At 43.6% G+C, this 25,504-nt stretch overlaps 1 protein-coding gene across 1 annotated transcript; it reads left to right on the top strand.

Annotated features, from left to right (window-relative positions):
* Positions 1-24,982, top strand: F7 (coagulation factor VII). Its single transcript, XM_048495605.1, has 8 exons — positions 1-72; positions 4,359-4,519; positions 10,671-10,695; positions 10,783-10,896; positions 18,830-18,970; positions 20,744-20,850; positions 22,017-22,137; positions 24,440-24,982. Exons 1-8 carry the CDS (start codon positions 3-5, stop codon positions 24,979-24,981), a joined length of 1,281 nt encoding a protein of 426 aa, XP_048351562.1. The 5' UTR covers positions 1-2; the 3' UTR covers position 24,982.
* Positions 24,983-25,504: the final 522 nt, after the last annotated feature.

Raw genomic sequence — 25,504 nt, 5'->3', positions numbered from 1 at the left:
TCATGGCTTCCTGTCACTACAGCATTCTGGTTCTATGTCTTTTCTTGGTCTATCCTCTTTTGCCGGCCGCAGGTATGATTTATGAGATGATCAAATTTGCATTTATAAATATTATAGCAGTTCATTTTCTCATGAAAGACTCTCTGAACAAAAAAAATATTACACAGTCTTTATTTGCTCAATTTGAAACTGTTTTGCAAGATAGTGGTGTTTATTCCTTTACCCTAATTGTCGGAACAGAAAAGCCTGGGGTTGGGCAATAATAATAATAATAATAATAATAATAATAATAATAATAATAATAATAATAATAATAATAATAATAATAATAATACGCCAATAAATTACAACTTCCTAGGCTTCTGGGTAAGGCTCAAATTGTAATGAAGGCCAACAACCAGCTAAAGATCTGGCAGCTGTGAAATCTACAATAATAATAATAATCACTTTGTAAATCTAGTGCTTCACAGTTACATCAGTTTTTCAGGTTTCAAACTACGAGATGAGAACATCAGCAGATTTGATCTTCTCATATAATTTAAAAGCAACATTATCAATTGCTTAGTACTGTACATTCAGATATAAGCACATTTGGACCAATTGAAGCTACAGGGCAAGCTGTAAAGAATGCTATAAAGAAATGGGCTTAGATTGGAGTAATTCTGCATAGGATTGCACTGTTAGACTTCTATATATTTAAATATCTACAAATTCATTTCGAAATTGTTTACCATAATTATAAGAGATTTGTTTTTTAATCATTTGAATACTGTTTGGGGGACAGATGTAAAAAGTTGAATAGGGAATGTATATGCATAATTTGTGTGCATAAGTGCCGTCGAGTTGCTTCTGACTCATGGCAACTCTTTATGTGGTGTAGTGGTTAAGAGCAGGTGCATTCTAATCTGGAGAACTGGGTTTGATTCCCCACTTTGCCACTTGAGCTGTGGAAGTTTATCTGGGGAACTAGATTAGTCTGTGCACTCCCACACACACCAGCTGGGTGACTTTATTTATTTATTTATTTATTTATTATATTTGTATACCGCCCTCCCCGAAGGCTCAGGGCTAGTCACAGTTCTTCAGAGCTCTCACAGCTCTACCTCACAGAGTGTTTGTTGTGAGGGGGAAAGGGAAAGGAGTTTGTAAGCCCCTTTGAGTCTGCTTACAGGAGAAAAGGGGGGAATATAAATCCAGCTCTTCTTCTCCCTCTTCCTCTTCTTCTTCTTCTTCTGGTTAACAGCCTTGTTCAGGTCTTGCAAACTAAGGGCTGTGACTTTAATAGTGGGTTTTTAATATTCAGTAAATTAATAGTGTGCAGGCTGTCCATTAGAAGAATCCTTCACAAATGATCCTCGCAGTAATTTGATCGTTCCATTTTGCAGTCTATCTCTAATTCAAGATGGATCATTCAGAGCAAGATATTTTAAACTATATTTTACATTCTTCTATGGAGAGAGTTTGAAGGCGTTATTCACAAGCAAGGAGCAGCAGTGGCGTAGGAGGTTAGGAGCTCGTGTATCTAATCTGGAGGAACCAGGTTTGATTCCCAACTCTGCCGCCTGAGCTGTGGAGGCTTATCTGGGGAATTCAGATTAGCCTGTACACTCACACACACACCAGCTGGGTGACCTTGGGCTAGTCACAGCTTCTCAGAGCTCTCTCATCCCCACCCACCTCACAGGGTGTTTGTTGTGAGTGGGGAAGGGCAAGGAGATTGTAAGCCCCTTTGAGTCTCCTGCAGGAGAGAAAAGGGGGATATAAATCCAAACTCTTCTTCTTCTTAATTTAACTCCAAAATGCAGTTCAGTAACTGAACAGAGCAAAGACTTAACTAATTATTTAACTTGTTGCAGCTGTTCAGAGTATGTAATTTGAGTTAACATTGTAGAAATAAAAATATATCTTCTGAAATACATTCATGCCTTTCCTATAATCATACTGCTCTTGCAGTCAAGGAGGTAAAACAGAGAAATGTCCTAGTGGATCAGTTGTACACATAACATAGGCTGTGGCGTTCAGCACATGTAGTCCTCTTGGATATTCTGTTCATGATTAAAAAAGAGGGTCTAATTTCAGACACATTCAATGAACACACAAGATGGCAAGATGCTGTTGCACAGAGGTGTAGCTCCAAGGGGATGGGGGTGCATGATACACCGGGCGGGAGCCCCTGTGGGGGTGTGGCAGAGTGGGACGGGGGCGGAGGATGCACCAGTGCACCGGGCACTTTTCCCCCTTGCTACACCCCTGCTGCTGCATATGTTCAATCTGAAATGAATGTGAATCACATTGTTATTTGCTAAACCAGCTATTATGTCATGGCAAGACTAGATAGGAAAAGCAAGAGAGGAAGGACAAGGACCAAAGGACTGTTCCCTTTTATTTCATCACCAAAGATTTGTTTCTATACTGTTTATTCAAAGAACAGCATGAAAATTCTGGGAGAGGAAATTCTCAAAAGATACCTTTTAAAATACCAGCTGGTGCATGTAATATGCACACACCATTGGACTTCTGTTAACACTAAATGGAAGTACATAATGGGACCTTGTGCTGCATGAATACAGCGGCAAAGCTCCCAGGGGACAGGGGGGTGCACAACACACCGGGCACATGGATTTGGATCATGTGGGGATGCAAAATCCCCCGGGTCCTCCCCCTTTTCCCCGCCCCCCAGCGCCCCCACACACACACTTACTTTATAAAACCGAGCAGGCTAGAGAACAGGCCTTCCTGTTCTGGTGGGAACTACATTTCCCAGGGTCTCCTGGGAAATGTAGCTCCCACCAGAACAGGAAAACCTGTTCTGCAGCCTGCTCGGTTTCCTAAAGTAAGTGTGTGTGGGGGGGTGCCGCGGGAAGGCTGCCGTGGGGGGGAATCACGCCCCCCCGTGGCGTCCCCTTACACACCTACTTTAGGAAACCGAGCAGGCTGCAGAACAGGCCTTCCTGTTCTGATGGGAACTACATTTCCCAGGAGACCCTGGGAAATATCATTCCCACCAGAACAGGAAAGCCTGTTCTCCAGCCTGCTCGGTTTTCTAAAGTGAGTGGAAGTGGGAGAGGGGCGCCGCTGCGGGGGGGGGGGGCGAAAAAGCCAGAGTGCGCACCGGGCGCACTCTGGCCCAACTACGCCTCTGCATGAATAGTCCCCAATTTCTGATATGGCAAGGGTGCCTGATGCTCAAAGAAAAGTGTGGAGGAACTCTGTAGAGAGTATGCAAGATTTTGGATCCCAACCAGTTATCCCTTGCCTGTTGACTGATGATAAAACTAAACAACAATTCCCAAAACTTTCTATAGGGATGTAATATGCCATGACCAATCACTCTATTTAAATCACAATATGGCCAAACCTATGGATACTTATAAGAGATTCGAGGTATGGCTAGAAAAATATGAAAAATGACCCAGGTTGGCAGAAAAATCTCAGCCCTTAAAAGTGGATTTTCTCCCCCAAAATAATAGTGTTGAGAATTGAGCACCAACAATAGTCATTGCTGGGCAACCACAATAGTATTGCCAGACTTTGAAGCCTTGGTTTCTGCCAGAAAAAGGGGGGGGCGCTTTCAAGGCCTGTTTGGCTTTCGTGGGGAGGATATATTGGGGCCAAACCTAGTATCAGCCACTGGGTGGCTTAATACCATGTAATTTGTATGCTTCACCCAGGGCTGACTGCTTGCTACTGTTCAAAAGCAGCCTTACCATGAAAGCCAATGTGGTGTACTAGTTAACAGTTTCATAGTAGGATCTTGTAGACCCAGGTTTGAGTTCCTACCCTGCCATGAAACTCAGTTGGTGGGCATGGGCTAATTACCTTCCCCCAGTCTAAACTAACAGGGCAATTGTGAGGATAAAATGGAGGAGAATGGTGATGGTGAATGTGTCCTCCTTGGGGGGGAAATTATCAAGAAAATAACTAATACATAGAGCTGTATATGGGGGGGTGTATTTGAAAGGCTTATGGGTAAATGAGAAGAAAGCAAAGAATGGTGAGGATATGCAGGATGCCAGGAGAAGGGAAAGAAGAAACAGTGAGAGGGGAATATGGGCGGGGTGGGGGGTGAGGTGCCCCTGCAGAGGCATGGTTCAGAGCATCTCCTTGGCATTCAGAAGGTCTCAGGTTCAATCCCCAACATCTCTACTTAATGACTCTGGCAGTAGGATATGTTTAAAAGACCTCTGCCTAAGCCTCTGAAGAACAGAGGGCATCCTGAGTAGACAATACTGACAGGGATGGACCAAGAGTTTGATTCACTATAAGGCAGCTTTGTGTGTGTTTCCCACTGGGCAGCTGGGCCTGTTTGGCATCACCACACAGAGTGAATGCAACCAGCCAATAATTTCTTTTCAAAGTTTTCTTGAATCACAAGGAAGCTAGCAATATGCTGCAAAGGAAAAAGCGAGCGAACTCCTTCCTGGAAGAACTGAAAACAGGGTCACTGAAGCGAGAATGCCTGGAAGAGCAATGCTCGTTTGAGGAGGCGAGAGAAATCTTCCAGGATAACCAAAGGACTGTAAGTAACACAGCAGCCAAAAGAGGTGACTTCCATTCTCCTGGGGTTTTCAATGCCTCTTACAATTTTAATGACAAAGTGACTTGGGATTCAGGGCTTAAAGTGAGTAACAAACCTTGTGATAGTACAGCAATGCCTGGATTTCTATGGGGACAAGGGGGTTAATTTTAGTTGCTCCTGGGGACAGACTTTCCCAGGAATAGCTTGGGAGTAATCAAAGGTTTCATGTGAGAGGGGAGATCAACAAAAAACGGGCCGAGTTTGTTTATGGGTCAAAGTTTTCACCATCTTGGATTTAAATTTTTCTTTAAATTTTGTAAGTGATTTTAATGATGTTTGTATACTGCCCTGAGCCCGGTCTCAGTTGGGGAGGGCAGGATATAAATTTAATTAATTAAATAACTGCCTTCCCTTGCATGTGTGGAAATCTAAACAGGATTCCAGCCAGCTGATTTTACAAGGAGGTAACCTATTATGGTTATATTATTACGTTTACAATAAGAAGCCGCTTGGCATAGTGGCATAGTGAATAGCCAGCATATTTATCATTGGTGCCGTGTGCCACAGTCTGAAGAATGTTATCTTGGTGGCCTTCAAGAGAAGCCTGGGCTGTCTTAAGCAGCAGCGATACTTTAGGAATAGGACTGTAACACTTCTGCCAAAAGCAATGATCCCACATTTCCCCCTCTCCCTGGCCTTGTACACCAATAAAAAAATGATGGGTTCTGTGCAATGAACAGGGAAAGGGAAATTCTAGCAACACTTATCTCACTCATGTTCTATTACTGCCCTTTATCAGGAGGAGAACCACAAGGAGACCCAAAGCTGCTGTTCTGGGTGGCAGCCATGTGTGTCTTCTGTGCAGTTTAACATGGGACTGTGCCAGCTAAGCTAGCAATTGAGGTTAGATTTCCAAAGATTCTAGAGAGTTCTGTGCTCTGGAGTGCTGCCCCTCCCCGTCTCACACTGCAACCAGGGCTTACCTGCCTAAACAGTCATTTAACAGTCACGGTGCTCCTCTCGTAGTTTTCTCTTTGCCACCGTGGAGAGAAGAGAATGCTTTCCATAGCTTCATTATCAACTAAAGGTACTTTTATATGAGGAGAAGATTATCCATGGCTCTATTCAACAAGTAACTATACAAACCAAAACTATACAAACTATACAAAACCCTACCTACCTCACAGGGTGTTTGTTGTGAGGGAGGAAGGGCAAGGAGATTGTAAGCCCCTTTGAGTCTCCTGCAGGAGAGAAAGGGGGGATATAAATCCAAACTCTTCTTCAAACTCTTCAAAATGGGGTACAGTGTAAAACAGCAAGGAAAAACAAAATCACTGTGCTCCTGGCTGCTGCGTAGAAAATCACTCTCAAGCAGAGAAGATGTGAAAGAAATTTAAAGTGTAACGCAATCAAAATATATACAAATATGGCAAGTCATTCCTATATCATAAATCCATGTCATACATAGCAGCTTACAATCAAGAGCCGTACAAGTTCACAAGTGTGACATAGCTGGTTTGAGATGCTTTTTTGAAGCTACTTTTTGCTATATTTATATCCCAAGATTAAATCATGACATATAGATATAGATAGATATGTAGATATAGATAGATATTGATATTAATATATATTTATATATTTGGGTGCTGTGTGGTTTCCGGGCTGCCAGCCACAGATGCAGGCGAAACGTCAGGAGAGAATGCTGCTAGAACACAGCCATACAGCCCGGAAACCACACAGCACCCAAGTGATTCCGGCCGTGAAAGCCTTCGACAATATATTTATATATTATTCCACTGAAGAAGACATTTATTGAAAATGTGGTTGTTTTTACCATGGAAGCCCATTTTGAATTTAACGGTTGTGAACTTATATAGCTCTGATCCTATGGAACCTCACTTGACAGCATTTTGTCTTTAAATCTACCAGGAAGTCACCAAGAGAACTTAGTGTTGTACCTCAAGTCAACACATAAGAGATTCTGTGCCTTTCCAGTGTGCATAGACTCCAGTGTTTGGATTACATCCAGACAGGTTGTGGTATTTGGATGGTGTTTGTTAATCCACCTCATATATGCAATTTGTTTACATATATTTTATTGCAAGCTTTTATTTATTATTACATTTATTTGATTGCAAGCTACAATGACAAGAATTTAATATTACATTTATTTAATATTACATTTATTTGATTGCAAGCTACTATGACAAGAATTTATGACAGAGGAATGACTTGGAATATCCTAAACAATAAATGGATAAGGGAATCAAATGTTGCGATAACGAACCCTACACCAATGGGGTAGCAGGACTCACTAGCAGGACCCCGCCCCAACATCCAGAGCAACCTGCGGAACAGCTGGTCTGCAGGTCTGTCAAAACTCTCCCACCTCTAGCAGGCCCCCAAAAGCCCACCCCAAACCCAACACCCAGCCCAGACCACAGAACAGTTGATCTGCAGGCCTGGGACTTCTGAAATAACATCTGTAAACAACTCACAATACTATGGCCTCAGTGTAGCAGATTGAGGATTGTAACTACAGAAATGTTAAAGAAATGGAACATATCAAATATGTATAGTGAACTGGGTAAATCTCAACAACCAACCTACTTCTCAAATAGAAAACAGAAAATTTACATATATTGACTATATTTTTGTAAAAAATATGAGTAATTTACACAGTGAGAAAATAGAGACGCATAAAGAATGGATTTCAGATCACGCCCCACTGGTAGCCATGTTCAGGGTGGAGAGAGAGGAAAAACAATATAGATGGAGATACAAAAACATAGTATGGAAAAATGAGAAAGATAGAAAAGATTTGCAAGAAAAAATAAGACATTATTTTTCAGAAAACAAAGGAACAGTTACAGATGAAATTCTCTGGGACGCATCTAAAGCAGTAATTAGAGGTTATTGTACAGCTAGAGAAGTACGATGGAATAAATAGGGAAAGGAAAGAATTAATAGAAGGGATTAAAGTTAGAAGGACTCAACTTCAGGATAAATATGATAAAGGAATAAAAAATGAATTAACCAAGTTACAAACACAGCTAGACGATTTAGATAAAGCTGAGATGTGGAAAAAGGAAATTTGGGTTAAAAACCAATTTCAAAGAGCGAATATAAATTCAATGAAAAGACTGGCTAATTATTTGAAAAAGAGGAAGGAGAAACAGAGAATAAAAAGGATAAAAGATGGTAGTAATCAATATGTAACAGAAAATAAAGCAATAAGGAAGAAATTTGAAGAATTTTATAAAGAATTATTTAGTCAAGTCCAGAATGAAAAATATTATGAGAAACCAAAAATGGTTTTAACACAGGAAGAGAGAGATCAAATGCAAGAAGCTATTACACAAGAGGAAATAGCAAATGTTATTAAATATTTGAAAAACAATAAATCCCCAGGATTAGACGGGTTTAATGCCGAGTATTATAAAGAAATGTCAGAAGTATTAATTCCAGAGATGCAGATATTGTTTAACCATATTTTAAGAGGGCAGAGGGTTCCAGAGACATGGAGGGAAACGGAAATTATAACAATTGAAAAACCAGGACAGAATCCAGAGCAGGTAGAATCATATAGGCCAATAAGTTTATTAAACCAAGATTACAAGATTTTTGTCAAAGTATTTGCAAATAGATTTTTAAAATCCTTCTGAAGTTAATTGGACAAGAGCAATATAGCTTTATTAGAGGTAGAGATATTTGTCACCCATTAAGGAATGTATTAAATGTAATAGAACATGGCAAAAACGAAAAATATGAAATGATAAAGTTAGATGTATACAAAGCATTTGATACAGTTAGTCATAATTACTTATTTCAAACTCTAGAAAATTTTGGGTTTGGAAAACAACTTATAAACATTATACGAGAGATTTACAAAGGAGGAAGGGTAAAAATAAGAATTAATGACAGGTGGACAGGAATTGTTAATAATGAAAGGGGAGTGAAGCAAGGATGTCCATTATCACCACATCTGTTTATATTGGCAATTGAATTTTTGGCAGAAAGGATAAATAATAATGGAAGGATAAAAGGTTATAAAATGAATCAAGAAGAAATAAGGTTAAACTTATTTGCAGACGATATTTTAGTATTAACAGTGAATTCGGCTGATACAATGAAAGAATTAAAAATAATTCTAGAAGACTTTCAGAAATATTCAGGATTAAAAGTCAACATGGAGAAAACAGAAATAATGGGGGTTAATGTGGAAAAAAGACAATTAGAGCGAGGATTAGTAAAAAAGAAGATTAAATATTTGGGTATTACAATAACACATAGAAAGGAGAAGATGTTTAAATATAATTATGAAGCAAGGTGGAAAAAATATTAAAACAAATAAAAGAATGGGATAAGAAGACCTTATCGATCACAGGAAAAATCAAAGCATTCAAAATGTTTATAATGCCGAAAATGTTTTATTTATTTTGAACTCTTCCGTTGGAATTTAAGAAGAAACAATTTGAGGAATGGGATAGAAAGCTGAAAGCTTGGGTATTTAATAATAAAAAACCAAGAATCCTGAATAAGATTATATATATGACAAAAAATTCTTTAGGTTGGGGGATTCCAAAAATGCAAGAATATTATGAAGCATTCCAGATTAAGAGTCTGATGAGTATAAACGAGGATAATGTCGAAAAATGGGTTAAGTTTGAAAATGAAATAAACGAAGGAGTTGGTGCACATGGTATCTTCAATAAAGAGTTGAAGAAAGGAAATCAAAAAGCAATAGGACCAAGAAAGGTTTTGCTAGATATATGGGGGAAATGGAGAGGTAAATGGATGCCTGGCACCCTGGATGTGGCACCTTTGGGAAGTGTGGCTGGCAAAGAAGGAAAAAAAGTGATAAAAATATTGAAAAGAAAAGGAGTTCAAAGTGTGGCAAATTTGATTAGGGAAGGAGGAGAAATTATGACATTACAAAATTTTATAGAGATAGGAGGAAACAAGAACTGGTTGGTTTTGAGAGGCATTTGAGAAAGGATAAAGGTTTCATGGATAAAAGGAGAATGTATAATGTCGAAATGTCTGGAACTATACGGAAAATGCAAAGGGGAAATTTTAAGGCATATATACAAATATATGGTAGATGATAAGGAATTCATGATAAGAACATTGAAACAAAAATGGGAGAAGGAAGGATTTCTAGACATTGGTAATACTGAAAAATTAATAGATGGAAAAATATAAAGATTGAGAAATATATGGAGTTAGAAAGAAAAGTGATATTAAAATGGTATAGAACACCAAATCAACTAGCATACATGATTTAATTCTAAATGCTGGCACTGTGGAGACCAAGAGGCATATTATAGCCATATGTGGATAGAATGTGCAGAAGTAAAAAAATTTTGGACAATTGTATTGTTATATATCAAGAAACTGGTGAAGATAAATATTGATTTAAATAATGACTTAATGTTCATGGGTGTAATGGAAGACAGAAGGGTGGATAAACAATATAGTAATATGTATAAAATGATTAAAGCAGCCCATGCAACAATAGCCTTGGGCTGGAAGGAAAAGAAAAAATGGACATTACAGAAATGGTTAGAATATATCTGGGAACAAGTGACACTTGATATTTTTGATATATTAACCAAAAATAAGACGTGGCAAGATAAACAGAATGAAATTTTGAATATATGGATAATATACGTGGACTGGATGAAAGAAACTCGAGTCAATGAAGAAATATGGGAGAAGAGGCAACAGAGAATGAACTTACTGCTGTTTGTGTGACAAAACTATGAAGAAGAAGTAATGGGGGAGGGAGAAAAGGGGGAAAAAGTATTGTTTGAAAATGTATGAAGAAGGAAATTACTATAAACTGTAAAATTCAAATGACACCATTAAAAAATTATATATATTTTTAAAAAGAGGATTGTAGCTACAGTGTCTTGCCTAACTCCACTGAATGAGTTTATGACAGAGGTAAAATGTAACTAGGGATTTCCCAGGTTGTAGCACATTCTCTGTCAACTGTGAAATGTTAAACAAGTACGATAGACTTTCTTTAGTTCTTATGGTGATGGTACTGTTTGTAGTTGTGAAAAGGATAGATGCTAATGTATGGATATGTCCTTACGTATCATTTGCTTCTTCTTTCTCCCACACCCTGCCCAATTCTGCTCAGATGGAATTCTGGAAGACCTATACACGTAAGGCAATTAATACAAACATTGTTGTACAATGGTTCCTGCTGGAGATGTATCCAAATGTTTCACTGACCGTGAATATTTTTACAGTTCCCAAAAGATGCAACTCCAACCCTTGCCAGAATGGTGGGACGTGTACGAACCATTTACAGAACTACGTCTGCCTGTGTCCTGTGGGGTATGTAGGCAGAAACTGTGAAACAGGTCAGATTATATTTTTGATAAATAGTTTAAATTGTATTCAGAATTCAAATGCCAGGCATGTCAAATATATCTAAAAATTCTTGTTCATGCATTTGGCACTGGCATCACTGCACCACCCAAACGGTCACAAATGCTGATGTACAGGCACTTACATGGCTCTGTGGCAGATGAATATACACACACATACAGAAAGGCTGACCAGCAGCAAAGAAAAAAAACCTTAGGAGAATTAGGAAATATTTATTGTCTTTGAGTATTGTGAGTTGGCAAATTCCTCCCCGCCCGCCGCCTTCACATCTAGCTTCCTCACTGAACATCAAACTAGATTACAATGTAAATCAGTGTAGTCAATAAGATAAAACATCTAATGAGCAATATAATAGGACTAGGGTTACAGAAATCTAAAACAAAGCCTTATTTGATCTGATAGTTCAGCAGGGTTGATTAATATTTGTGCTTGGATTTGTGAATAGGAACTAGTAAGTGTGAATAATGAACTGGAGACCCAAAACTAGCCTTAGACTCTTGTCCACAGGGACTGTGCTAGTTATTTCCAGGCCATCCAGATCGCAGGCCAAGATCCATCAGGATTAACACAAGTAGTGCAGTCCAAAACAGTAATCATACAAAAAACCAATGGTGTTCCTCCCCTCCCTCCCCTCCCTCGCATGCCACCCTCCCTCCCCTCCCTTGCATAACACCCCTCCCTCCCCCTCCCCTCCCTCTGCTAGGGTGCGTGGGCCATGCCCAGATGCCGGGCCCACTCCCCTTCCCCCTCCTCCCTTGCATGCCACTCCTCACTCCCTCCCCTAGTGTAAGGTTGTGGTTTGATTTCTGTCTACCAGCTTGGCCTTGGAAGCATCCCTCGGACTGGGCTGAGTGCCCAGGACTGCTGTTATCGTTAACCTTGCTGTCTATCTGTGCTTTCTATATGCGTGTGGAATCTTGCTTTCTGTTCGCGTGAGAACCTACATTGGAGGTTGGAGTTTCAGGGATATTTACATTGTGTTGTGGGCGGGGGTCAGAGGAGCTCGTAAAAGCAGCTGTCTGGTGGGGAAAGGTCAGAGTCTGCATTTCCTGTATTGTGCATCATGGAAGTTTAAGAAATAAAGAACTGCTAAAGTTACTTTAAGTCTGGTCCTTTCAGGTTCCTTACATTATGCAGACTCTCCACATTTCCTCGGAGTAATCGTGGCCTCCACCTAGCCACGTTATCCGATCCTGTTGGACTCTGATGTCTTTCGGCATGCAGAAGTTGAGATTTCGGGGACCGTTGAATTCGGAGTATGAGGAGGACACGGTAGCCCCCAAAGAGGGCTCCGTCTCTTCCCTCCTCGCATCTGCCACACCACGGGAGCTGGCGGAATCCGTCTCCCTGGTGGCCCTCTCCAGGCCTCGGCTCAGCCGAAGCATGGCCTTTCTCCAACTGCAAGAGCAAGTGGACGAGGCTACCCTGATGGCCAGACGCACGGTGTCTACCGAATGCCTTGAGGTGCGTCGTGACCTGTGTGATCCAGGTGGCGGAGTGTCGATGGATCGTGCCCCTCGAGAGCAGCACATCACCACCCGCCAACATGTGGATTATAAACCGGTGATGCGAACAGTCATTGAAGAAATTGGGTTGTCAACCATCCATGGAGACACCCAGGAATCTCTGGAGAAGTTTTTGGATCGTTACCTCGAGGAATCTCCTCTGGAACACCAATGGCAAAGTACCGGGGCACGCCCCAAGGTTGCTTTTCGCCCTTCAGCCCCCCGGGAATCTGTTGATTTTGTTCTTCCTGATTTTGGACCATCAGCGGCCCTACCGGCGACTGAAGATGCATCCACGGGTATGGTGAACTTAACACGGGGATCCCGAGTTCGACTTTATTTTGCAGAAGATCCCCGCGATCAGGACCCGCTGGATCCAGCTGACCCACCAGGGGCTGCCTCCTTACGTGAAGAGGATTTGGCGGGGCCCCTTGAACCAGACCCAACCCGTTGGTCCGCCCAGCTTGAGGCTCTCGAAGCGGTTGAGCGGGATTGGCAACAGGAACGAGATGCCCTTATGGAGGAGCGAAAACACCAATGCCAAGAATTCGAAGAACTGGCTCGGGAGAAAGAAATCCTTCGACAGCAATTCCTACGTGATCTGAAGGTCCAGGATAAGGTGACGGAACAATCCAGGCACGATCTCCAACACCAGAGAGAAAGTTTGAAGGCCCTTCGCGCCCAGGGTGAGGTCGACTCCGCGATGCAACAGGCCAAGCGAGTAAGGTTGCAACGCGAGAGAGACACCCTGGATCGACAACGAGAGGCCCTCGCTCGCAAGGAGAGGGAACTTGCGGAATTGGAGAGAGTGCTCCGAATACCGGCAACTCACCCTGCCCCAACACTGGCGGACGTTGCAACAAGAACTGTTCCCCCCGTCGCTGCCGCTCCTCGAGTCGATGCTCTGCCCCCACCACGAGCAGCGGCTCCCCGGCCACAACCCAGGGTTATCCACCCTCCGTTTGTGCCTCAGCCGCCACCTGCGCCTGTTCAGCCTCCAGTGCCAGGCCCCGCACCAGTTCCCACGCCAAGGCCTGCGCCAGCTCCGGACAGGGGCTATCCTAGACCCCGTATCCCAGCGCGTTTTGATGGGACCGCTTCTAAGTTGCCCTATTTTATCCTGCAGCTGGATGCCCACATGCAGGAATTTGATGATCTATATCGATCACAGGCGGAAAAAGTCCAAGACATCGGATCCGTTCTAGATGGGGATGCTGCTGAATGGTTCATGGAGTTATTCGAACTGGAGGCTGATGAACTGCAAACTGTGGCTGAACTGCTCCAGGGACTCCGACTTCGCTTTGAGGATAAAGACGTGGTCAATAAGGCCAGAAAGACTCTAAAAACCATCAAACAGGGCAATCGTCCTTTTGCCAACTTCGCATGAGAATTCCGAGCAGCTGCCAGTAAAATTCCTGATTGGCCTGATTGCATGAAATGCGAATACTTCTTTGAAGCCGTGGATCCGGAGATCTGTAAATGGGCGGTTATGCACCGAGAACCCCGTACAATAGCTGAATGGATTGAAGTTGGCAATGCTATTGCTACCCACCTTACAAGATCAAATGTGCCTTCTGTGAAGCAACAGCCATCCAAGACAGCTGCTGCCCCGGCGAAAAAGGCAATCGGTGGGACGCTTACCACCGAATCCACATCGGATCGCCGCCGCCATCTGGGATTATGCCTTTATTGCGGGGGTCCGGGACACATGGCAGCCAACTGTCCGAAGAAGCCTAAGGTCCCCACCCCTGCTCCACGCAAATTAACAGCCAAAACTCCCCGCAAACCAGGGGCGAAAGCTCCTCAAGGGGTGTCAAAAGCTGTGTTGGAGGATGAATTGGAAGAGTTTGAGATCGAGGACGAACCAGGGAGCGCCGTGAGTCTCTCTTCGGTCCCTTCGGAGGAAACTCCCCCTCCAGACGTGGTGAGTGATGGAGGCGCCCCCATAACGATCATGACCTCCCTGGCCAACCCTGTCAAACACAGGCGCAACCTTGCGCGCGCCCTGGTAGACTCTGGTTGTTCTCATTGTCTAATGAGACCCCAAGTTGCCGAACAATTGGGCCTCGAGCGGATTGCTTTGTCAAAACCCATCCTGTTTACCCAGATGGATGGCAGTCCATTGGGAAGCGAGGGTCCCGCGCGTTTTAGAACCCAGCCGGTGCTCTTGCGTTGTGCTGAACACTGGGAGAGACGTAGCTTCATCCTGGCGCCAGTGGCCAAACATCCCATAGTCCTTGGTATGCCCTGGTTACTAACCCATGAACTGACCATACAATGGGGCCAGCGCATCGTCCGCTTCACGGATCCTCCTTGCGGGGATCATATGCATAAAGGAGAGCCACCAGAGGAGTCTCAAGAACCCCCTGGCTACTCTCATCCCACGGCTCTTGATGTTTCCCCCAGTTCTGAATTGGCTGGAATTCCCAGAGACTATTGGGACTTGTCTAAAGTGTTTGGGGAGGAGGAATGTGACCAACTACCCCCCCACCGAGACACGGACTGTAAAATCCTGTTAGTGCCAGGGGCCCAACTCCCCAAGGGTAGGATATATCGAATGAGCCCTACCGAAGAGAAGGAGCTCCATGCCTTCCTGGATAAAAACGTAGCTCTAGGATTTATTCGTAGGTCTACTAAAAGTACCTACGCCGCTCCTGTACTTTTTGTAAAGAAAAAGGATGGTACCCTTCGATTGTGCACGGACTATAGGGGTTTGAATGCGGTTTCTATTTCCAACAAATATCCATTACCCCTGATTAAAGATCTCCTAGACGCTTTGGGAACAGGCCGTATTTTCACAAAACTTGACTTACGTGAAGCTTATTATAGAGTACGCATCGCAGAAGGGTTTGAACATTTGACCGCCTTTAACACTAAATTTGGGCAATATGAGTACCTTGTAATGCCTTTCGGGTTATCTGGGGCCCCAGGGGCTTTCATGTCTCTCATCAATGAAGTACTCCAAGAGTTCTTATTTAATGGAGTGGTCGTTTATTTGGACGATGTCCTCATATATTCACAAACAAAGGAGGAGCACATTCGGTTGGTTGGAGCCGTATTGCAATGTCTCCTCGATAACTCCCTCTTTGTGAAATTGTCTAAATGTGCTTTCCATCAGACCTCTATGGATTATGGCTACCAATCTTGATCCTCTTTAATCTGAGATTGCAAATGCCTTAACAGACCAGGTGCTCGGGAGCAACAGCCGCAGAAGGCCATTGCTTTCACATCCTGCATGTGAGCTCCCAAAGGCACCTGGTGGGCCACTGTGAGTAGCAGAGAGCTGGACTAGATGGACTCTGGTCTGATCCAGCTGGCTTGTTCTTATGTTCTTATGTTCTTATGTTTTTATCTTGGTTATCGAATATCACCAGAAGGGTTGGAGATGGATCCAGCCAAAGTGGCTGCCGTGGTTAATTGGCCCATCCCAAACAATCTTTTACAATCTTTTTTGGGGTTCGCCAATTTCTACCGTGACTTTATCCTTCAGTTTGCTGAACTCGCCTTGCCCCTCACTGACTTACTTTGCACGAAAGGAAAGGGGCCATTAGCTTCCAAACCTCTCCTTTGGTCCTCTGCCTGTCAGAACTCCTTTCGACAACTCAAATCAGCCTTCACCACAGAACCCGTTTTGAAACACCCAGATCCCACCTTGCCATTTGTTTTTCATGTGGATGCCTCTGACAAAGCACTAGGGGCTGCCCTTCTGCAGAGAAATAAAGATAATAAACTAGTTCCGTGTGCTTACTTATCCAAAAAGTTCTCCGGCCCTGAACTCAACTGGACCGTAGGTGATAAAGAAACTGCTGCTATAAAAGAAGCCCTTAGTACTTGGCAGCATTGGTTGGAAGGGGCTACCCATCCCTTCCAAGTTTGGTCTGATCATAAAAATCTGGCAGCCCTTTCCACCCCCACCAAAATGTCTGCTAAGCAGTTGCGTTGGGCTGACTTCTTTTCCAGGTTTTCTTTCTCTGTTCATTTTTTCCCCGGCAAGAGTAACAGGCTGGCTGACGCACTCTCCCACCTGCCCAAGGGGGCGGATACTTCCTTAAGGGCCATACCCCAAACTGTCTTGTCGCCCTCACAACTGGGATTGGCGGTTACCCAATCCCAGATGTCCGCTTCCACCCCACCTCCTTCACTGGTCATTCCTGATGTCGTTTCGCACTTTCTGCATCAGTTGGAAGAGGCGGGACGTCGAGCCGTCCTGTCGGAGGATGATGATTCCCTCCTCCAGTTGAAAGGAGGGGTCTGGAGAAGAGGAGAGTGTTGGTACGTTCCGCCAGCGCTACGTAAACAAGTCTTGCTTGCTGGCCATGATGCCAGGCAAGCGGGACATTTCGGATTTTTGAAGACACTACACCTGTTATGGCGTCAGTTTTGGTGGCGCACTATGCACAAAGACATTGAAGCATACATAAAAGGTTGCCCTACTTGTGCTGAAGCCAAGCCCATCCCTGGTAAACCTCATGGGTTACTGCAACCCATTCCAGCCGCCTCTATGCCCTGGCAAGTTATCCATGGATTTCATTACTGATCTCCCGGAAAGCCATGGAAACACTGTTTTGTGGGTGGTGGTGGATCTATTCTCTAAACAGGCACACTTCATTCCGTGTCCCACCATTCCGTCGGCCCCTAAATTGGCCAGGTTGTTCATTCAACATATCTACCGTTTGCATTCTTCGCCTAAAAAGGTAATTTCCGACCGCGGCCCCCAGTTTGTGTCAAAGTTTTGGAAGGCTTTCCTGGAGCTTCTGGGAACCACTTCAGCAGTCGCTGCCCCGTACCACGTGCAAAGCGACGGCCAGTCGGAACGAACCAACAGAACACTAGAGCAGTATCTCCGTTGCTACACAAACTACCACCAGGACAATTGGTTCGATTTATTGCCTTTTGCTGAGTATGCCTACAATAACGCAGTTCGCAGCAGCACCAACAAAACCCCGTTTGAGGTGGTGTCAGGATGATCCTTCCCGCCTTTGCCCCTTCTCCCTGATCAGGCTTTGCAACCTCCAGAGTTTGGCGAGTGGATTCAGACACTGGCTGAGGGCTGGAAGTTGGTGTCGTCATCACTTACACAAGTGCAAGAAGCGCAAAAAACGCAAGCAGACAAACATCGATCTGAGTTTCCCTTGCAAGTGGGGGCATGGGTTTATTTGTCCACGAAGAACCTAAGAGATGTGCACAAATATTCCAAGCTTGGCAAGAAATTCATAGGCCCCTTCCAGATTAAACAAGTGATCAATAATGTGACTGCTCGATTGGATTTACCCAACTCGTTAAGTAACATTCATCCTGTGTTTCATTCCAGCTTACTCAAGCGGGCTCAAGATTCCGATGCTTGGCGCGACCCATCGGAGGCACCCCCACCAGTGATTATTGACGGACACAAGCACTACGAGATTGACGCCGTCCTGGACTCCCGCTACTCTCGCAAACGCTTACAATATTTAGTCTCCTGGGTTGGATACCCTTCTGGTCATAATCAATGGATTTACGTTGAGAATATTGATGCCCCCTCTTTGATTTCTGCATTTCATAAGTCTTTCCCTCTCAAGCCCGGGGGGGAGGGAGCTTTCTTTGGGGAGGCAGAGTGTAAGGTTGTGGTTTGATTTCAGTCTGCAAGCTTGGCCTTGGAAGCATTCCTCGGACTGGGCTGAGTGCCCAGGACTGCTGATATCGTTAACCTTGCTGTCTATTTGTGCTTTCTATATGCATGTGGAATCTTGCTTTCTGTTCGCGTGAGAACCTACATTAGAGGTTGGAGTTTCGGGGATATTTACATTGTGTTGTGGGTGGGGGTCAGAGGAGCTCGTAAAAGCAGCTGTCTGGTGGGGAAAGGTCAGAGTCTGCATTTCCTGTATTGTGCATCATGGAAGTTTAAGAAATAAAGAACTGCTAAAGTTACTTTAAGTCTGGTCCTTTCAGGTTCCTTACACCTCCCTTGTATGCCACCCTCCCCTCCCCCCTCCCACCCCTCCCCCTGGGCCATGCCCAGATGCCGGGCCCCTCCCCTTCCCTCCCTTGCATGCCATCCCTCACTCCCTCCCCTCCCCTGCATACCATCCTCCCCTCCCCTCCCCCCTCCCACCCCTCCCCCTGGGCCATGCCCAGATGCCGGGCCCCTCCCCTTCCCTCCCTTCCATGCCACCCTTCACAAAACAGTAATCACACACACAAAAAAACAATGGTATTCCTCTTCCAAAACCTTGCTCAGTGATTACTGGTGCAGTACTGAAAGAAAATACTATATAAACACATAACTAAAAACCATGAATATTAATTATTAGTCTCTGTTTCTTCCTTACAGTCAGTTCCATCTACATTATTATTCTGATGTCCATCTGAAAGTTGTCTTTAGCTTTATGTGTCTGTTCAATCAAGTTGTCTCCCCTAATAGGCAAAATAGAAAAATTGAAGTGCATTTATGACAATGGTGATTGCCACCATTACTGCCACGATACCGCAACTACAGTACGGGAGTGTTCTTGTGCGAATGGATACAGGCTAGCCAATGATGAAATATCTTGCATTCCAGAAGGTAAGGAACATTGGATGTCACAACAATTTATGTAGCATCCCTTTCCAGACAGATGCCAGACAATACAACAGATAGGAATTTTTTTTACATTATCAAACTGAGATCTACTTTTTATTTATTAATTTAAAATATGTATACCATGCCTTTCCTTTTAGCTTGAGACTAATATTGACATGAATCACAAAGCCTCTTGATTAGATAAGCTCATTACCCATTTCAGAGGTGGTTCCAGATTTGGGGGACGCTAGGGCAGAGTGTGCCCAGAGGCCCTTCCCCTCCTCAGCAGGGAGGTGACAGGAAAGGCACATGGGCAAGAGGTCAGTAGCAGTGGGCTTTGGTTGCTGCCCCACCTCAGTGCATGCCCTGTCCAACAATATAGTTTCACCTTTTGGGAGTGATTTTTTCTTCCCATATAAGTTGCAGCTCCATGTTCTCGGCTGAAATATGGCTTCTGTCAGCGATCTGGCTCACAACTGATTTGTGTATCTTTTGTGCTAGTACATGATGTTTACATTATCAGGAGCTGAACTGCAACTCCTGCAGTAGGCAGCTCCGTAAGTGAATAGTGCGAACTCATTGAGCTGGATCCTCTGACTCTGAAGCGAGAGTCCTTCCTCGACAAAAGCAAATCATAGGATCCAACCCAATGAATGTCAAAATCAGTTGCAGTCCAAAGATTTATTTAGATAGCATATGTCGCACTACATGTAACTTTATCAGCCTACTGCGAATGAACTCAGAACAAACTGAATGACATATTTAGATAAGCACAGCCATTTAATGATACAAAACAGGTACCTGAGGTTTTTTTAGAAGTTCAGTTGTGTAATCCGGGAGCAAGCGTGATTTAGTGGTTACAGTACTGGACCTTTGAAGTGGCTCTGGAAACTTCAATTGGTCCAGAATAGGGTGGTGTGGATCCTTAAGGGGACCCCTTGAAGAGCACACATTCAACCAGCTGCACTTGCTCCAAGTTGAATACATGATCAGATTCAACGTTTTGGTGTTGACTTTCAAAACCCTAAATAATCTGGGACCATTGTATCTGCAAAACCATCTCTCCCACTAGACCCCCCGGAGAGCATTCCACTAGTCGGTATCAACTAAATGTTGGTCCCCAGACCCAACACTATCTGACTGTTTTTGATCAGGGCCAGAGCTTTCTGGCTCTTGCTCCAGCCTGTTGGAACCATCTATAAAATGAAACTCGAACTCTGCAGGATCAGGATCAGTTTCTCAGAGCCTGTAAGACTGAGATGTTCCGCCAGGCCTATGATTGAGGACAGCTCTCTGGGAAGATCAGGTTTGAGGCCCCACACTCCCATGGAAGCTTGCTTGGTGACCTTTGGCCAGTTGCCTAACCTATCTCCCAGGGTTGGTGTGAGGCTAAAATGGAGGAAAGGAGAACAACTTAGCTGCATTTGGTCCCCACTAAAGAGAAAGGTGGGATATAAATAAAGTAAATAAATAAAGTATAAAGGAAGGCTACATAATTATGGTCCAGAAGATTATATATACTTTTCAAAATATCACTTACTGCTGTTTGGTGTTAATCCCGCCTAAAATGGCTCATGTCACAAGTCTTGTATATAATGAGCAGAGACATAGGTAAGAGGGGCGGGGTTTCTCAGGTTCAAACTCCTCCCATTACATGTCCGGCTTGATTGAACCAGTGCATGAAATGGAACAGCCAGAAAGCCCTCAGTCACCGAACCCACCCCATAAAAAATCTATATCTACAACACTGAATGAGGTATGTTAATCTTTTTACAGTTGAATATCCATGTGGGCAAATTCGCATTTTGGCCCAAAGAAATGAGAATCGGGAGGGAAGAATTGTAGGTGGTCATATCTGTCCTCCAGGCGAATGTCCATGGCAAGTAAGTCTTTATTGAATTTTAGTAACATTTTTGTTAACATTTTCATACTCCAAGTACCTGGCACAGAACTCTATGATCCTGGTGCCCTGAAGCAGTAAAAAACCTCTGGGGAGGGAAAGAAATCCAGTTGCCATTCTTAACCTGCCTAGCTGAACGTTGCTGCACTTGTGTTTGTATCCAGAAGGAGTGCAAAGGCTCCACAGTAGTAAAAAAATTTAAATTCACAAAATCGTACAGTAAAAGTATTTTTAAAAACACAATTTTTCACGGGAAAAAACCCTTCAAATATTCTACTACTCCCCACAATAGAAGGTGCCACCTTGAGGAAGAAAGGTATCTGATGAAGGGACCTTTGACTCTTGAAAGCTCAAATCTTGTTGATCTCTGAGATCCAAGCTGCTCTACTCCAGACCAACATGGCTACCCTCTAAAACTGTCCTCCTGCATGTGGCAGCATCAAACATCTATAACTGCAGTGAGATCACCTACCTGTGAATGGTCGCTCCTAGCTGCCTGTATTTCAGAAATAGTTTAAGAGGCAATTTGCAACCAAATTGTATAAAATGCCTCAATGGTAGCTGTGAAGGCAGGAGATCATGAGAGGTAAAACTGCCACCTTCCTTATACCCAAAGGCAAAGAGTGTCCCTTCATTCTTCTAAGATCTTTTCTTCTGATCTTTATTGCTGGTCAGCTTTTCTATGTATAAATATATGACTTTCTGGGGGTTCTCTTAAGTGTTCCATCCTGCACCACTTTACAATAAATGTACCACTTTAAAATAAATCTACTCTAAATCTGACCCCACTTATACAAGCACCAGAGTACTCTGTCTCTGTCCAGAGTACACTACTCTGCCAGAAGATGAATGAGCTCTGCTCTTAGACCCTGGGCTAGGAATTCTTCTCCCTAGTCGTAAGTTCAGTACTTTCTTCACTGCAACTCCATCCCCTTTATCTATTTGCATCATGCAATCCTAGCATAGGTCCTTTGAGAAGTCAAAAGAAAAACCACCTATCTCTAGCTCAGCAGAGAATCTGGTGGGATCCAACCCATTTTAAAGTGTTCCACTTAAACCACTTTCTTCTTCCAACACTAGATGGTGATGCTTGAGCAAATGACCTCTGTGTAAATTCTTGTCATATACTGACTGTTCCTGCATTTTCAGGCACTCCTAATAGATGGAGTAAAAGCAAAATGTGGAGGTGTTTTAGTTGCTCAATCATGGGTAGTTACTGCAGCTCACTGCCTGGACCATACGCACCCCAGTGGACTCAGAATTAAATTGGGTAAGTGAAATTGTCATTGATTTTGGAAGAATTGTAGGAAAACTAAATGGGAGGAATGTTTACTGAAATATGATACCGGCACTAAAAAGAATCTATAGCTAACTGTGCAGGCAGCCATTACCTCCCTTCAGAGGCATCGCTCCAAGGGGGCGGTGGGGTGTGTGATGCACCAGGCGTGCCCCTGTGGGGGTGTAGCGAGGGGGTTCTGGGGTGGGACGGGGCGGGACGGAGGTGAAGGACACATCAGTGCACCAGGCACTTTCCCTCCTTGCTACGCCTCTGCCTCCCTTCCCAGTTTTGTGTGGCTGTTTGTCCCCTTTCTGTTCTTTGATCCTGTTTCCTCCTTACTTAGTTATTTTTTAACCACCTGCTTTTCTCCTCAGGCCTCTGGTCTTTAATACATCAGAGGATATCCTTATATATGGCAGGTACTTCATGGCAAGTACTTGCCTAACCTTATGAACTCCTAATCTTACCCTGGTTGACTTTCTCTCATTCTGGGTTCCTTTTGTCCCATTCTGTCCTATGCCTCCCTCCCGCTGTCCCTTAATCTGCTTCCCTGCATGTACTACAGGATGCAGAAAAGGATATTGCTGCTATTTGCTGTGGAGGGGCCAAGACAATGGCCTTAAGTAATTGTAATTACCTTTTTACACTCTTAGAGTTCCATCCAAAGGGGAGTACTGGTGCTGGGACGCTGTGCAGGACTCTGTGACAGTGTCTCTGCATCTCCAGGGGCATAGTGGGGGCAGGGTGGGGCTGGGGGAGAGGGTTAACTGACATTAGTCAGCTCCCTCCTGGCCTTTTGCCCCATTGGCCTGACAGGCTGTAGCCTGTATTTAAGTCTATCTTTGGGCTGGTGTAAGTGCAGTGCAGCCCATTGGAACTTCTCGGTGGCGGGGAGGCTTTTGGACCTCTCTATGCCCCTGGGAAGCCTCTTTGAAGGCTGTGGTTGGGTGCAGCCGCAGCGCCATGGCCAGGCTCTTGCTCATGGATAGGACTGCCCAGGTCCCAAATTCTACTTCATTGTTTACTGAATGCCCTGACTTGTTGATTGTACTGACTCACTCTTTGTAATTCACCTTGAGTCCCCGTCAGAAAGGCAGAGTATAAATAACACAAATAAATAAACAAATACTGAATTTTATCTTGGATACTTGGGAGAATATACATAGTGGGTGCTTCATATGCAGAACATTCACGATAGGCAAGGCTGGAAACATGTGCTTGATTCTGATAGGAAGCTACCATAACCACTTCCTAACCACAACTACTGCAAACAATATGGTAACAATTTTTTGTATTTCTTTTCTATTTTTATTATAGCTGTATTTTGGGGGTGGGGGGCTCCAAGCAACTTAATGGGTCATTAGCCCGTTTTTTTTGGGGGGGGGGGTTGATAAACAGTGACTTCATAGTGTCAGCTAGCTAGATTAATGGCTGAATTAGATTTATTTTTTTAAAAATCAATGGAAGTGAGGACCAGAAAAATTGAATAAACAAAGGCTCACTATTGTGTGTGGTGTACCTCAGGAGAAAAGGGGGATTGAAACAAGGAACGTTAAGAAGGAATCAGCTGACTCTGATCTCAGATGCATCAAGTTCAGCATCCTGTTTCCCACAGAGACAAACTAGATGTCCATAGAAATTTCACAGGGAGACAAATAGCCTCCCCCTTTATTGTCTCCTGACACTCAGGGCATATTGCCAACACAGCTCTAGCAGTAATGTATTTTAGAGAGAAAATTTGGAGACAGCAGAATTCTTTGCAGGTGGCCGTTTCTAACACCATCATGCGGACTTTTCACCATTAAGGCAGCTCTTCATATGAAGTGGATTTCCATAGGGCTCCACAGGTTTCAGTGACATCATCAGAAACCTCTTTCCTTACACAATTTCCTGAGGGGTAAATGTCCACCAACTGGGCTAATGTATACATAGATGAGTAAGAGAGCCAACATGAGGCTGTTTGTCCTCAAGACAAGGTCTTTTATTCTGGAGAGTCTACCGTATTCTGATCTCATAAATTCAATTATAGACTCCATGTAAGAGGGAGAGCAAAACTGAAATGGTAAATCACTGTTAAATGTTTTTGAATATTCATTGTTGTGGCTTCTGTGTAATCTGCATGCGCACAGGCCAGTCACAGAAAAGATTCCAACAGTTTTCTAGTAGACGAGGAGTGCCCCTTCTCCCCCTTCGCGGGAGGGCAGCATATAAATTGAATAAACTAAACTCAACTAAATTGGTGACTCACGTGAATTTGATATCTGCACTCTGAACATGTTTATTGCTTATCCAGGTGAATATGACAGAGATCATGAAGAGGAGACTGAACAGGAAAGGAGGGTTGCTCAAATTATAATCCATGAAAAATATATCCCTAAAAAAACTGACAACGACATCGCCTTACTACGATTAGACGAGCCAGCAAACTATACAGATTATGTGGTACCCATATGCTTGCCTGAGCAACAGTTTGCAGTGGATGTCTTGTCCTTCATTAAATATTCTACAGTGAGTGGGTGGGGGCGTTTAATAGAAGGCGGGGCTACTTCCTCTCTCCTTCTGCAAGTGAGGCTGCCCAAAATAAAGACTAAAGAATGCATTCAGCACACTCATTTCAATATTACAAGGAACATGTTTTGTGCGGGGTACTTGACAGGGATTAAAGATGCTTGTGATGGTGACAGTGGTGGCCCCCACGTCACCGAGTACAAGAATACTTGGTTTCTAACAGGAGTTGTGAGCTGGGGGAAGGGGTGTGCAGCTGAAGGTACCTATGGCGTTTACACAAAAATATCAAGATACATTGACTGGTTAAACAATCATACGCTTTGTTAATGCGGACAATGTCTACATTATCTGTTGTAGTTCTACCTAGGTATTTTTGACATCTCCATCATCAGTATTCTTTAATCATGTTCAATAAATTAAAGATCATGTACTAAAACTAAAGCTTAATTGTACATTTGTGTGTGTGTTTTGATATTATTTTACTCGTCCTTAACACCAGGTTGGGAGGGGGGGAACAGACTGAGTAAGGCCTCTTCCCAATCCTGACCTTTTCTTCACAGATCAAAACAAGGAGCAGAGGCTTCTGGTAGGGATGCAGACAAAAGAAAAGGTTTAAGAACAACTTGGAGTTATGGTTACCCTGAATACCTAGAAATTGAGGATAACAGATTTTTGGAACAGATTTTTGGATCAGAGGTGCTGTTTCATAATCTCAAATTCTTTGTGTTATAGTTCTCAAGATGCTAGATTGGTCAGACTACCTTAGAAGGTCAGGGCCGATACCAATGGATCAAATCATACAAATATTTTTTCTATACCAGTTAGATTGATAAGTATCTTCTCACATTGA

Source organism: Sphaerodactylus townsendi, linkage group LG04, assembly GCF_021028975.2.
Source record: "Sphaerodactylus townsendi isolate TG3544 linkage group LG04, MPM_Stown_v2.3, whole genome shotgun sequence".
Lineage (NCBI taxonomy): Eukaryota > Metazoa > Chordata > Lepidosauria > Squamata > Sphaerodactylidae > Sphaerodactylus > Sphaerodactylus townsendi.
This window is presented reverse-complemented; position numbering and strand designations above follow the sequence as displayed.